This window comes from Aethalodelphis obliquidens, unplaced genomic scaffold (assembly GCF_003676395.1).
Source record: "Aethalodelphis obliquidens isolate GAN/ISIS:26980383/991018 unplaced genomic scaffold, ASM367639v1 scaffold123, whole genome shotgun sequence".
NCBI lineage: Eukaryota > Metazoa > Chordata > Mammalia > Artiodactyla > Delphinidae > Aethalodelphis > Aethalodelphis obliquidens.
In genome coordinates, this window is record NW_020838067.1 from 1,021,681 (window position 1) to 1,034,885 (window position 13,205).

The window sequence follows — 13,205 nt, forward strand, 5'->3', positions numbered from 1 at the left end:
CCACCTTCCCCAGAGGAGGAAGTGCAGTTCCTCACCTCCCTTCTTGAGGACAGCCCGTGTCCTCCAGGCCCCGTCCATTCACTGGAATCCAGGGGCCTTATCAGTCCCCGTAGTTCTCAAGAGTTCTGCAGTATTTGTTTGTTTGTTTGTTATTTATTTATTTATTTTTGGCTGCGTTGGGTCTTCGTTGCTGTGCACGGGCTTTCTCTAGTTGCGGCGAGAGGGGGCTACTCTGTTGTGATGCGGCGGCTTCTCATTGTCGTGGTTTCTCTTGTTGCAGAGCACAGGTTCTAGGTGCGCATGCTTCAGTAGTTGTGACACGTGGGCTCAGTGGTTGTGGCTTGCGGGCTCTAGAGTGCAGGCTCAGTAATTGTGGCACATGGGCGTAGTTGCTCCGCGGCTTAGTTGCTCCATGGCATCTTCCCGGACCAGGGCTCAAACCCGTGTCCCCTGCATCGGCAGGCAGATTCTTAACCACTGCGCCACCAGGGAAGCCCCTTGCAGTGTTTTTAGTTTGTTTTTTATATATTTATTTATTTGGCTGTGTCGGGTCTTAGTTGTGGCATGAGGGATCTTTAGTTGTGGCATGTGAACTCTTAGTTGTGGCATGTGGGATCTAGTATCGTAACCAGTGATCGAACCCAGGCCCCCTGCATTGGGAGTGTGGAGTCTTAGCTCCTGGACCACCAGGGAAGTCCCTTGAGAGCCCTCCAGTGTTTGTTGACAGAGCTGAGGCCCCACCTCCTCATCTAGTCCACGCCAGGCTGGGGGTGGCCTCCGTGGTGGTTTGCGGCTTTTTCATAAGTGTGCTGAGTGCCAGACTGGGTTCTCTCACCCGGCCCTGAGCACCACCCCGGGGTTGTAAGCAGTAAATAAGGCCCCCTGTTGAGTACCATAGGTGCCCCATTTAAGACGGGAGCTGAAACCCAGAGCAGGGAGGTGACTTGCCCAAAATGGCACAGCGAGTGCGTGGCTGAGCCAGGCTTTGGACCAGGCCTGCGAGATTCGAGAGCCTGGGCCTTTCGCCGTGATGCTCTACCTACACCACCTGGGTAGCCACGGGGGCCGGTCCAGTTGTGAGACTTGGGGTTCACGAACACTGGGGGGCTGGTGGAAAGTGGGGTTTGACCTTTTTTACAGACCCTTCTGCTTCTCCCCTCCCCTGGGTGTTCTGGCTTTTCCGGACGTTTCATTCGGACTGATTCGGCCGAAAGGCATGCTGGGTCTTTGGACATATGTTAGTGGGCAGATTTAGCACGTGCATTGGTGGTGAGTCTAGCAGGAGACCTGAGCCGTGGTAACTTAAAAGAGAATAGAGAAAGTGCTGGAAATATACAGGTGGTTCACAGGAAGAAGAGCTAATACCTGGCTTTAGAAAGGGGGACTCCCAGGTCTCTGCGCCGGAGCCGGTGGACGGCGCCCTCACCCTGGCGCCTGTCATCTGATCACGGCACCTCGCCGTTCCTGCTTTCCTCCACCCGAGATGCTGATTGTGGAGAGTGTCTGCCTGACCCGGTGGGGACAGAGCAGACACTTGGCCAGAGAAGGCCGCCCACTCGAGACAACGCAGTGTCGGGGGTGCTGGGCGCTACATGACATTGGTGACCACTCCAGTGGGAAGAGGGAGGAAGCTGGGAGACTGGGGGTGGCCGAGGACGTGCACTCTCTCTGGCCCACAATGGCCATAATGGTACCGGGACACCCCTGCCCCCCAAGGTAGAAGCTGTGTTTGCAGTTCCTTGCGGTGTGTGGTGGAGAATGTGAGGAGAGAGCTTGACAACTGCTCGTGTCCTTTTTCAAGCTGGTGGGGACTGTGTGGATTGTGACTGCTGGCATGGGGCCAACCTCAGTGGGGGGTTAGGGCCACCACCAGGTGGGTTTAGGGCCAAAGGCCGCCTGCAGCAGGGTTTGTGAGGAGTCTGGGGGTGGAGGCGCCCTCAGGCAGCGTGGGCTGGAGATCGGGCAAGCCTGTTCCCCGTCCCTGAGCTCCAACCCCAAGGGCCCTGTGGGGAGCCCTGGCACCCTAGGATCTCGGCTAAGGAACCGGGCCCTCCCACCCCCAGATTGGCATCCAGAACTACTCCACCACCGGCAGCTGCCAGGCGCGGGCCAGCCAGGTACGCAGCGACTACGGGACGCTCTTTGTGGTGCTGGTGGCCATCGGCGCCATCTGCGTCATCATCATCGTGCTCGGCCTGCTCTATAACTGCTGGCAGCGCCGGCTGCCCAAGCTGAAACACGTGGTGAGCGAGCGTGGAGCTCAGGGGCAGGGGGCTGGGCCGCGGTGGTGCCGGTGAGGGGGTGCCCAGCTCAGGCATCTGAGGCTCAGTGTCCCCATCTGCCGGTGGGGTGACTGCGGGTGAGGCGCTAGTGCAGGGCCTGGCCCCCAGTTGCCCTCTGCAGGGCGCCGGCCTCGCATTAGGTGCTGGAGGTGCAGGGAGCGGGACGTTGGCTGCACCCGCAGGGCCGCTGCTGGGGGGCGGGCGGCCTTGCAGGCCTGGGCTCCTGTGGATGCCTCATCAGACAGGCCCTGGCTTGGGGGCTTGGCGTCAACAGGAGGCTCCAGCAGCCTGGCGGCTCCCCGCAAAGGAGGGGCCCGGGCACAAAGCTCCTGTTTCCCATGAGCCCCTTTAGAAGGGGTCGGTGCTGGCGGGAGGGACCAGATGGTGTCAGGGAGGCCATGGGTCTGTTCCGTGTGCAGGGTCAGTAGTCATTTTAAGAAAGGACCCAGAGCCGAAAGGGCCTGCGTCCATCAGGGTCCGCTGGGGTTCCCTGCGTGCGGTTTGGCCGCCGGCCTGAGGCCCGGTGAAGGGATGAAGCGGGGGCGGCGGGGGCCCGGCGTGCTCTCCCAGCGGCCCCTCCCGCCGCAGTCGCACGGCGAGGAGCTGCGCTTCGTGGAGAACGGCTGCCACGACAACCCCACGCTGGACGTGGCCAGCGACAGCCAGTCGGAGATGCAGGAGAAGCAGCCCAGCCTGAACGGCGGCGGCGCCGTCAACGGCCCGGGGGGCTGGAGCGCGCTCATGGGGGACAAGCGCGACCCCGAGGACTCGGACGTATTCGAGGAGGACACGCACCTGTGAGGGGCTGTGCCCCGCCCGGCCCTCGGCGCGGGGTCCCCGCTTTCCCCCGACTCACGACGCACCTCGGCCCCATCCCCGTCCCCACCCGACGCCCCGAGGGGCTGCCCCGGGACCCCATTAAAGCCGCCCGGAGAGCACGCCGGGCCCCGCGCCTCCGCCTGCGCGACTGGTTTTTGCGCTTGGGGGCGGAGTGGGGGGAGAACGTGTGTGATAAGCGGAGGCGGTGGACTAAGGGGCGGGGCGGGGCGGGCACATCCCGGGTCGGTCCTCCGGGCGCCAGGCGCCGCTGCGGAGCGGGCGGGGCGGAGCGGGCGGGGCGTGTTTATATCCGGCGGGGCTTCGCCGCTGCCCTGGGGTCGCCGGGCCGGGGTCGGGGACGTCCGCGCCATGGATACCTGCGACCTGTTCTCCAGCTGCAGGAAGGGGGACGTGGGCCGAGTGCGGTGAGGAGCCGTGGCCCCGAGGAGGGTGTGAGTCGGCCGCCCGCGGAGCGCCTGGCCGGGGTGGGGGGCGGCCCGGGCGCCGAAGCAGGACCGCCCCGGTCCAGGCAGCTCTCTGAGCGGGGGCGCGGGGGTCGGGTGCTGGCGTGACTTTTTCCGGGAGTCCCGGAGGGGAGGACTGCCACGCGGACGCCCGAAGGAGGCGGAGAGGGGCAGAGAGAAGAGAAGGGCCCGGAGGTCAGACCCTGGGGGCAGGCCTGGGACGCCCCCTACGTGGCTCCTCTGATGAGCTGCGGACCCCGCGCTGGGAACGCCTGTGGCCCGGAACCAGCCTCTGGTTCTCAGAAGTTCGGGAACTCCTAATTGCGGTTGACGCAGCCCGGGTGCTGCAATCGCCGTCTCCGCGGGCCGCACGGGGAGGGGAGGGGGCTGCTGATGTGGGATATGAGGCACCTGTTTTCCTTCCCCCATCCCTGGTCCCGACCTCCCCTGGCGCCCTCCCCTGGGCCAGTCGGGGACTTCCTGAGCCCCGCAGCTTCTCCGGGCTCCTCCCCAGGGTCGGGTGACACCTGGGAGTTAGTTGGTAGCCCCCAAAGTGTGGTGCACTCTGAGATCCAACCTGGGCATCTCCTCGAAGTGGGTTCCTGTCCATCACCATTCTTCGTGGTCTCCCCTCACCCTTCTCCTCTGCTGCTTTGTTTCCTGACTTCCGCCTTCTATATAATCTGTCCATTTTTCGTTTCCACGCTGCCAGGACGCCTGCAAGTCTCCTGGTCGTCCTGTCCACCTCCAGTCCCTCTGCCCTGGGAAGGCTAACCTGCCACCCCATGCAGCCCGAGGGTTCGGGTGGAGGCAGGGCCCCCCCCCTCCTCCTCCTCCCCCTCCTCCTCCCCCTCCTCCTCCTCCTCCTCCCCCCCCCTCCTTCCCTCCCTCCCTCCCTTAAGCCTTCAGCCCAGATGCTCAGCCTCTTCAGCTCTGGGGCCTCCGACGCCCAGGGGCTCCCACATCCACTCTTCGTGGCTCCTTTGCCTTAAACGCCTGTCCTGCTCTGGTCTCTGCCCTCACCTGGGGAGGCTTTCCTCCTTCCCCTTCCGCAGGTCTCCTCTCCAGACCCCAAACCCATCCTGACCTAGGCTCTGACCTCCCCTGCCCAGGTACCTGCTGGAGCAGCGAGACGTGGAGGTGAATGTGCGGGACAAGTGGGACAGCACCCCCTTGTGAGTGCCGGGGGGGGGGCAGGGGGTGGGTAGGGTGGGCGGGGCCTGCAGGCCTGACAGCGCCCCTGCCCCGCCCATCTCCCTCTCAGGTACTATGCCTGCCTCTGTGGACACGAAGAGCTGGTGCTCTACCTGCTAGCCAACGGTGAGTGCGCAGGGCAGGGCTGGGTGGGGCGGTGGACGTGGGCTGTGCCCAGGGGCCCTGGCATCCCCTCTCAGTCCCGCACCCCGTCAGCAATGCCCTTAGCTCTGCCCTCAGAGCCGGTTCTCCCCTCAGCTCCGCAGCCCCGGGTCAGCGTCCCTGCGGCTGCCCCTCCCTGTCCTCTACCGTGTGTTGTCCTTGCCACAGTGGGCATGCCCCACGGCCAGTGTGACCTGCTTCCTGGCCTGAGTGCCTTCCCTGCTGTGTTTCCCATGAGCTAGAGAACCTGGCCTGCCCTGAGCTGCTCCTTGACAGGCGCCCCCTCCCGCCCCGCCAGCCCTCTGCTGCCTCCCCACGTGCCGCTCAGGGCCTTTGCACTTGCTGTTCCTTTTGCTCAGAAGGCCTTTCCCAGGTCTTAGCATGGCTCTCACTCATTTCACGTCTCTGCACCTTGTTTCTGCCACAGTGACCTTCCACAGCCTCTCCTGTGGCAGCTGCCACCACTGTCACCCTTCATCTTGCTTAGCTTTTTTTTCAGAGCACCTGACGTCATTTGCTAACCTGTGTATGTCTTTCTGCCCCAGGAACCTCAGTTAGGTGAGGACGGGGGACTCTTCTGCCTAGGGTGTGTCCCCAGACTGCCAGTGCACAGATTAGGGCCGGCCTCCAAGCCGTCTGTTTTGTGTGGTGTGTGGCGTGTGGCGTGTGCCTGGGCCCCGGCAGGGAGGATGCTGGGGCACGAGCAGGCCCAGGGCGACTCGGGCCCCGTAGGTGGGGTGGGGAGGGGGAGTTGCGCCTCTCCCCCAGGCCCCTCCCCAGCTGTGGCGGGCAGCCCCATGGCCCTGCAGATTGGGCAGCCCTGCCGTCCCCAGGAGCCCGCTGCGAGGCCAACACCTTCGATGGGGAGCGCTGTCTCTACGGGGCCCAGAGCGAGGCCATCCGCCGGGCCCTGCGTGACTACAAGCAGGTGACGGCCTCCTACCGGCGGCGGGACTACTACTATAGCTGCCTGCTGCGGTGAGACTGAGCGCGAGACAGCCCTGCACAGAGGCTCTGTGGTGGGCGTGGCTGGTGTGGGGCTGAGGGGGGGCAGTGGGGGGACTTGGGGGCGGCACTGCTGAGGACCCCCTCCACTGCCCCCAGCCTCCTGGAGCAGGGCATCCACAGCGACGTGGTCTTCTTAGTGCACGGCAAGTCCTTCCGGGCACATCGCTGCATCCTGGGTGCTCGCAGCACCTACTTCGCACACATGCTCGACACCAAATGGAAGGGCAAGAGTGTCGTGGTCCTCAGGCACCCTCTGGTGCGTCCCTCCCGGGGATGGGGAGGGCAGAGGGTGAGCAGGGAATTTGTGTTGAGCGGCTGTCTCTGACCTTGTCTCCCTGCGGTCTCTGCCTGCAGATCAACCCCGTGGCCTTTGGGGCCCTCCTGCAGTACCTGTACACAGGTGAGCCCTGGGTCTGGGTAGGGAGGGGCTGCAGCACACCCAGACGTGGCTTTGGCGCCACTTTTTCTCTCCTGGGGCTCATCCCCTGGGGTGCAGGGTGGTTCCAGCTGCCTCCTGGGCTGGGTTTTCCCACCCACAGAGGAGCCCTTCTCGTCTGTCCCGGGTCCTGTAGAACTCGGGTGGTGGGCCGAGGCACGGCCGCGGGGCAGCCGAGGGCCCCCTCAGGCTCTGAGCCTCCCCCCAGCCCTGCACCCATACCCAGGCTGCCTGGACGTCGGTGTGGAGCATGTCGGCGACTGTGAGCGTCTGGCCAAGCAGTGCCAGCTGTGGGACCTGCTCGGCGACCTGGAGGCCAAGTGTGAGTGTGCGTGTCCAGGACTTGGGGTCCGGGGCCTCAGGCAGCAGCTGGCGGGCCGCCCGGCTCCCTGAAGCTGCGTTCTCCCCTCCACAGTGGCTTCCAAGCCAGGCACGTGTGTGAAGGTGCTGACCATTGAGCCCCCCCAGGTAGACCCCCGGCTGCGGGAGGACCTGGCCCTGCTGGCCGACTGTGCCCTGCCCCCCGAGCTCCGGGTAAGCACACCCGCCTGGGCTGGGCTTGTGGGTAGGGGGCGTGTCTGGGGACGGGTATGCGGTTTAAGCCTAGAGCCCAGTTGCCTCCCTTTTCTGAGCTAGCCTGCTTGCTTTAGTTGGCTTGTGTCTAAGTCAACGCGGGGCAGCGGTCGTCCTCCAGGATGAGCTAGAACGGGCTCTTGGCCGGGGCCGGCTGCTCTCCCGTCTCCTGCCTGCTCTGGTGGCGCCTGCTCTGGTGGCACCTGCTCTGCTGTCCCCCGCCAGGGTGATCTTGGCGAGCTGCCCTTCCCTTGCGACGGCTTCAGCAGCTGTCCTGATGTCTGCTTCCGAGTGGACGGTTACAGCTTCCTCTGTCACAAGGTACTAAGTTTTTTCCCTCCGGACCCCCACCCCTGCCTTAAGCCCCGGGCCAGCTCCTCCAGGCACAAGTCTTGGCCCATCCTGAGCCCAGCCTCCCACAGGCCTTCTTCTGTGGCCGCAGCGATTACTTCCGGGCCCTGCTGGATGACCACTTCCGCGAGAACGAGGAGCTGGAGGCGTCAGGCGGCCTCCTGGCCATCACCCTGCACGACGTCTCGCCCGCCATCTTCACCCATGTGCTGTACTACGTCTACAGTGACCACACCGAGGTGTGCGCGCTGGGCAGGGCTTGTGGGGGGCTACACAGGCCACGTCACCACGGGGCTTAGAGGGAGCGCCCAGGTCTGGACTGGCTCTGGGAGGCCTGTTCTCCATGAGGCTGGAGTGTGGGTCCTGTGTGAACTTTTCTATCAGGTGGAGGGGCCCTGGTTTCAGGGCAAGAATGAGTGACAAGACTCATGGCATGAGCACCTGGCACTTGGAGACACAGTGTAGCCACCTGAGGTCCCCAAGTTTTCCAGCCACGGGGTGGGTGGGGACAGTCACCCTGAATTCCTGCAACAGTGGGGATGCGTTGGGGTCACCACAGGGCCCTTTGGCTGCCCCGAGGCAGCTGCCCCAGGTGAGGAGGCGGCAGGTGCGCACTGCCTGCTTGTGCGCGTGTGTGCTGGTCACTGTAGTAATATGGTGACTGAGGAAGGGGGTTTGTTTCTTGTTTGTTTCTCTCTCTGCGGTGAGTGCCCAGGGCAGGGTTAGCACACTTCCTCCCAGAAGGGGTCAGTGGGCTGTAGGATCCCTGTCACAGCTGCTCCCAGAGAACGGGGTGACGGCCAAGCAGGTGTCCCCGCCTGGACTGGGTGAAAGTTGCACCCAGCTTCCCTCGTCCTCTGGAGGCCGTGCTTGCCACAGCAGGTGGGAAACATGGGCTCTGGCTGTGGGGCTCGGGGCAGAGCTGGCCTGCAACGTGAGCCCCTGGCTCGGCCCGTGGACCCCATTCTTAAGTCTCGGGTGCCCTTCCTCACCTCCGTTCTCTTCACAGCTGCCTCCCGAGTTGGCCTACGACGTGCTGAGTGTGGCTGACGTGTACCTGTTGCCAGGCCTGAAGCAGCTGTGTGGCCGTGGCCTGGCCCAGCTGCTGGACGAGGACAGCGTGGTGGGCGTGTGGCGCGTGGCCAAGCTGTTTGGCCTGGCGCGCCTGGAGGACCAGTGCACGAAGTACATGGCCAAGGTCATCGAGAAGGTGAGCGTGGGCCCGGGGTGGCTGAGGGTGGGTGGCGGGCGTGCCCTGAGCTGGCCTGTCCGCAGCTGCTGGAGCGGGAGGACTTCGTGGAGGCGGTGAAGGAGGAGGCCGCGGCCGTGACGGCCCGGCAGGAGACGGACTCCATCCCGCTGGTGGACGACATCCGCTTCCACTTGGGCAGCACCGCGCAGACGTGCAGCGCCATGGAGCAGGCAGAGCGGCAGCTGCGGGCGCTGGAGGACCTGCTGGCGTCTGTCGGCCTGGACTGCTGAGGGCTGCGCGCCATGTGGTCTGTGAGCTCGGGGCGTCACCGCGCCGGTAGGCGCTCGGCCGGGCTCCCCTCCTCTTTGTGCCTGGGGACCCCGGGGAGGGGCACCTGGGGATGAGGCCTCTCCCGCAGCACAAACCAGCCCCAAGACCCTGGGGCTGGGCACCACTCAGGGAAACCTGGCGGGCCGTTTCTTAGGGCCTCCCTCCCACGTCCCACCTGCTCCTGGCCCCTCCTCGCATGCTTTCCTGGGCGGAGGCGGCAATAAAGCTTGAATTCACCGTGGGAGCCTGTGTACCAGGGACAGGGTCGGGGGAGCTCGGGTCAGGGCCCCGCGTCTGTGGGTCTGAGTAGCCCCTCTGATGACCAGACTCCCCTTGGGGACAGGGTTTCCCCTTGGCCCTGGGAGGTTTCGTGGGACCAGAGGTGTTTGCCCTCAGGTGAGCTAAGGCAGGGCTTCTGAGCTCGCTTACTGAGCAGCTGCTCACACGGCTCGCCGTGGGGCCTCAGCCCAGCCTGCACCTTGGGGCGCAGGGCCCCAGCTAAGCAGACCTGGCCTGGCTCCCTGCACCCGCCTCAGCCACTGGCTGTGGTGCGTATCAGTCCAGGGGGTGCTGAGGATGGAAGCCACTGTTTTACCCTCAGCCCAGGGCCTCCTCGAAGTGAACACTGTTGAATCAAAAATTTCCATACATTTTACTAGGAAATATTATATGCATTCTATTCCATCACAAGATCCCATTGGGAAAAACAGATCAACCGTTAACAGAGTAAGCAAAAACAGAAAAGAAAAACGGCTTGTATGTAAAGTGGAGTGTAAGGGCGAAGAGGGCCTGCCGGCGGGGCAGCGGCCACAAGCCGACCGACCGTGCTGTGCCGAGTCCCGGGGGACTGGAGCAAAAGACAACCAGGAATCCTGCTTTGAAAGTTCATCATTAATTTTGATTTGAAAGTAAAGTATTACATTAAACTATTGCTTATTTTTAATGACTATGATTTTTGGTGCACCCTTGTGTGCCTGAGGGGAGTGCCTCACTTGCCTCGCCCTAGTCCTGGCTCTTACCTAAAGATATACGTTTTTTTAACCCATCCTATAATAATCTTCCCACCTGCAAAAAAAAAAAAAAAGGCATGCATATGTTTGCTCCTCCACCTGGAAAACTCCTACATAGCTTTCAGTGTCTGCCTCAATGCGGCAGAGTGAGGAGGAGTGAGGGTGCCGTCACAAAGTTAGGAGTGCTCTTGCCAGGGCGAGGGGCAGCCTTCATTCCTGGAGCACTCTACTAGCATAAAAATTCTCACTTTGGTAAAAGTCTGAAGCACAGCCTCAGGCAGGGACTTCTGCAGGGGGGGGGGCCCTGGAGCCAGGAAGCTGCCCTCAGGCACTCCAGCCCCCCACCCCCCCGGCCAGTGGCTTAGTTCTCGGAGTCCCATCAGCACCCTGCACCTGGGTGGTCACCACCTGCACCTCGGGGAGGCAGCGGCTGTCTTGCACGTGGGCCGGGGACCTGGGCTAGAGCACATCAGAGCCCCAGCATCCTTATCGGTCTAAGTGGGAGCAGTACTACCAACCACCAAACCTGGAGTGAGACGGGGTCCTGAGGAGGCACCAGCAGGGGTGGGGCTCAGCCCACTGAACCTCGACGTGAACTCACCTCGTTCCTGGAAGATGGGACACGAGCAATTCTGGGCACGTGGTGTAGCCCCTTCTTACCCATGGAGTCGTGGAGATGGACACTCGTGTTCTCCTGATTCCTCGGCCCTCGAGGTAGCTGTCACCCAGCCTCCACGGTAGCCGCCTCCTGCCAGCTCGGCCCCAGTTGGGGCCCTGCCTCACCTCTAGCTCACTCTTACCTGCCGTGTTGGCATCTTCCAGGTGGATGCTGAGCCCAGGTCTCCCCTCCTGGAAAGCCTGGGGTGCATGCCTGGTTCCTGGGCACAGCCTGCTGTCTCTCTGAGCTCTGTGCCCGCCCTTTGCTGTGGGCACCTGGCTCATTTCCCAGCTTCCCTGCTGCCTTGAGCCGTGGCCACGCCACCAGGTCCTAGATGTGAGCAGAAACGGCAGATGGGGTCTCTGGTTTCGTCCTTGCAAAGCTCACCCTGCCCCTCTCCTTTCCTCCCTCCCAGTGGGCTGGGATAAGGATGCTGTGGCAGGAGCAGCCTCCTTGGTCCACGGGCTGGAAGCCACACACTCAGGGCCGTGAGTGGGACAGCAGCTGCTGCTCCCACCCAGCCCCCACCTGGCCACCGCCGTGTCCTCTACCCCAGGCTCCAGACACCTCCGGTCAGGGCGGGTGGCTCCCCGCTGTGGCTGGTCCCAGCACTGCACCCCCACCGCAGGCTCCCCCCACGCACCGTCCCGGGCGGGGTGCTGCTGCTGCTGGAGCTCTCCGTCCCTGAGTCCCAGTCCTGGGACCAACCTGTGCTCCCTTCCCACCTACCCCGAGCCCCTCGGACACGCCCCTCTCATGCTCACCTCGTGCTCTCCCCTGCTGGGCCGGCCTGGCGCTCCATCGTCCCTCTTCCTGCCCCACCAAGATGAGGCAAGCTGTGTCACCCCGTCCTGGATCTGGGGGCAGCCCCAAGACCATGGGGCACCTGCCACGTGATGGCCCTCAGCAGGAGTCTGTGCTCTGTGGGTGCTCCCAGGAGGCAGGAACAGCCCAGAGAGGATACTGCCCACAGTCAACCCCTTGAGGCTTGGGCTGTAGGAGGAGTGCAGGCCTTGGGAGGGGACCGTCCTTCAGGTCTACGTGCCACCCAGGGGGCCTCTGCACAGGGGACAGCCAGCTCTGGCCACCCCGTGGGACCTATTCCAAAATGATTGAAAATTTCATCACAAGTCATCTCAGGAGAGCAGCTCACCTCCTCTCACGAGCACACCAACATCACAACCACCTGCAGAACCACCATCCACGGAAAAGACCAAACGCTGCCAGAAAATATCTTCTATCGCTAAAGACATAAAGAAGGAACGACGACGACGAGACAGTAGGAGTCCCTTAGCTAAAGACATAAAGAAGGAACGACGACGAGACAGCAGGAGTCCCTTAGCCCCAGGTGGGCAACCCACACACTGGAGAATAATGACCCTGCAGAGGTTCCCCCCGAGGAGTGAGAGCTCTGAGCCCCCCGTCAGGCTCCCCAGCCCGGGGGTCCGGCACCGGGAGCCCCCAGAGCATCTGGCTGTGAAGACAGCGGGCCTTGACTGCAGGGGCCCCACAGGACGAGGGAGCAGAGACCCCACTCCTCAAGGGCCGCACAAAACCTCACACGCACCAGAACCCAGGGCAGAAGCAGTAATTTGATGGGAGCCTGGGCCAGACCTACCTGCTGTTCTTGGAGGGTCTCCTGCAGAGGTGGGGGGCGGTTGAGGCTCACCCTGGGGACACAGATGCCGGTGGCAGATACACTGGGGGACATTCGGCCCGTGAACACAGCTGCTGTGCTGCTGGGCTGACATCTTGGCCTGTGAGCGCCAAAACCAAGCACCACCCAACAGCCTGTAGGCCCAGTGCTGGGAGCCTTGGGCCAAACAGCCCCCTGGGGGACAGAGCCCCACCCGTCAGCTGACAGGCTGCCTTGGGACCTGCTGAGCTCACAGCCCCCTGGGACACGGCCCTGCCCACCAGACGGCGCAGCTCCACCCACCAGTGGGCAGGCACCTGCCCTACCCTCCAGGGAGCCTGCTCAGGCCGCTAGACCAGCCTTGCCCAGCAGGGGGCAGACACCAGACCAAGAAAACCACAGCCCTAAAACTGGACAACTATATGTAAAACAATGAAATTACTGTAAGTCCCCTACATACAAACCTTCAAGTTGCGAACGAAATATGTGTTCCACTAACGTCAGGCGTGAGTGAAACTGCAGCTCGCCCTCCGTCTCCTATTGCTGACGATGCTTCAGCTCCACTGTCTCCCACCTCCTCTCCCTCCTCAGTCAGTAACTCTTCTTGCCTGTTCACTTGATGCCAGCCCTTGTATCCTAGCTGTTGCACTACTGTACTTTTCAAGGTACTGTACTGTAAGATTAAAAATGTTTTGGGCTTCCCTGGTGGTGCAGTGGTTGAGAGTCCGCCTGCCGATGCAGGGGACCCCGGACCAGGAAGATCCCACATGCCGTGGAGTGGCTGGGCCCGTGAGCCATGGCCACTGAACCTGCGCGTCCGGAGCCTGTGCTCCGCAATGGGAGAGGCCACAACAGTGAGAGGCCCGCAGACCGCAAAAAAAAAAAAAAAAAAGGAAATGTTTTATTTTTTGTGTTTATGTATTATTTGTGTGAAAAGCCTTATAAACCTATTACAGTACAGTACTACATAGCCCATCGTGTTAGCTGGGTACCTAGGCTAACTTTGTTGGACTTATAAACAAACGACTTACGCATGCGCTCTCGGAACAGGACTCATTCCTATGTAGGGGACTTACTTTAGAACATCCTC

The 13,205-nt window shown here is 62.7% G+C and overlaps 2 protein-coding genes and 1 long non-coding RNA gene across 16 annotated transcripts in view; 2 read left to right on the forward strand and 1 right to left on the reverse strand.

Moving 5' to 3' along the window:
• The window catches only part of PODXL2 (podocalyxin like 2), a 41,087-nt gene extending 37,887 nt beyond the window's left edge, over positions 1 to 3,200 (forward strand). For 2 of the 3 annotated variants that reach the window (XM_027098429.1, XM_027098430.1), the window contains exons 7-8: positions 2,064 to 2,243; positions 2,871 to 3,200. In XM_027098429.1, the coding sequence (XP_026954230.1) occupies positions 2,064 to 2,243; positions 2,871 to 3,083 (393 nt within the window). In that variant the 3' untranslated portion in view covers positions 3,084 to 3,200. The remainder of the gene's footprint in view (positions 1 to 2,063; positions 2,244 to 2,870) is intronic. The other variant, XM_027098431.1, reaches the window with a different exon arrangement.
• A 194-nt stretch (positions 3,201 to 3,394) lies between these two features.
• On the forward strand, positions 3,395 to 9,754 carry ABTB1 (ankyrin repeat and BTB domain containing 1). Of its 12 annotated transcripts, none has more exons than XM_027098438.1 (12): positions 3,395 to 3,526; positions 4,678 to 4,740; positions 4,830 to 4,885; positions 5,755 to 5,899; positions 6,026 to 6,185; positions 6,284 to 6,329; positions 6,469 to 6,693; positions 6,781 to 6,899; positions 7,164 to 7,259; positions 7,361 to 7,528; positions 8,299 to 8,499; positions 8,565 to 9,754. In XM_027098438.1, the coding sequence occupies exons 1-12, from the start codon at positions 3,471 to 3,473 to the stop codon at positions 8,769 to 8,771; spliced, it is 1,542 nt and encodes a 513-aa protein (XP_026954239.1). In that variant the 5' UTR covers positions 3,395 to 3,470; the 3' UTR covers positions 8,772 to 9,754. The 12 variants fall into 12 exon arrangements, with proteins under 12 accessions (XP_026954239.1, XP_026954240.1, XP_026954241.1 ...); XM_027098439.1 differs by having other exon boundaries at positions 3,396 to 3,526; positions 6,592 to 6,693; XM_027098440.1 differs by having other exon boundaries at positions 3,396 to 3,526; positions 6,592 to 6,687.
• LOC113615713 (uncharacterized) lies at positions 9,445 to 12,628 on the reverse strand. Its single transcript, XR_003431092.1, has 2 exons — positions 11,244 to 12,628; positions 9,445 to 10,809 (listed from the first exon to the last, which is right to left on the reverse strand). It is a non-coding gene; the product is annotated as an uncharacterized LOC113615713 (long non-coding RNA).
• Positions 12,629 to 13,205: the final 577 nt, after the last annotated feature.

Excerpts from the sequence above, each read along its gene's own strand:
- ABTB1 (XM_027098438.1), top strand. The coding sequence starts at position 3,471 with ATGGATACCTGCGACCTGTTCTCCAGCTGCAGGAAGGGGGACGTGGGC. Across the intron at positions 6,694-6,780 it reads CCTGGAGGCCAAGTGTGAGT|TGGCTTCCAAGCCAGGCACG; the intron begins GTGCGTGTCCAG and ends TCCCCTCCACAG. Across the intron at positions 8,500-8,564 it reads TGGCCAAGGTCATCGAGAAG|CTGCTGGAGCGGGAGGACTT; the intron begins GTGAGCGTGGGC and ends GCCTGTCCGCAG.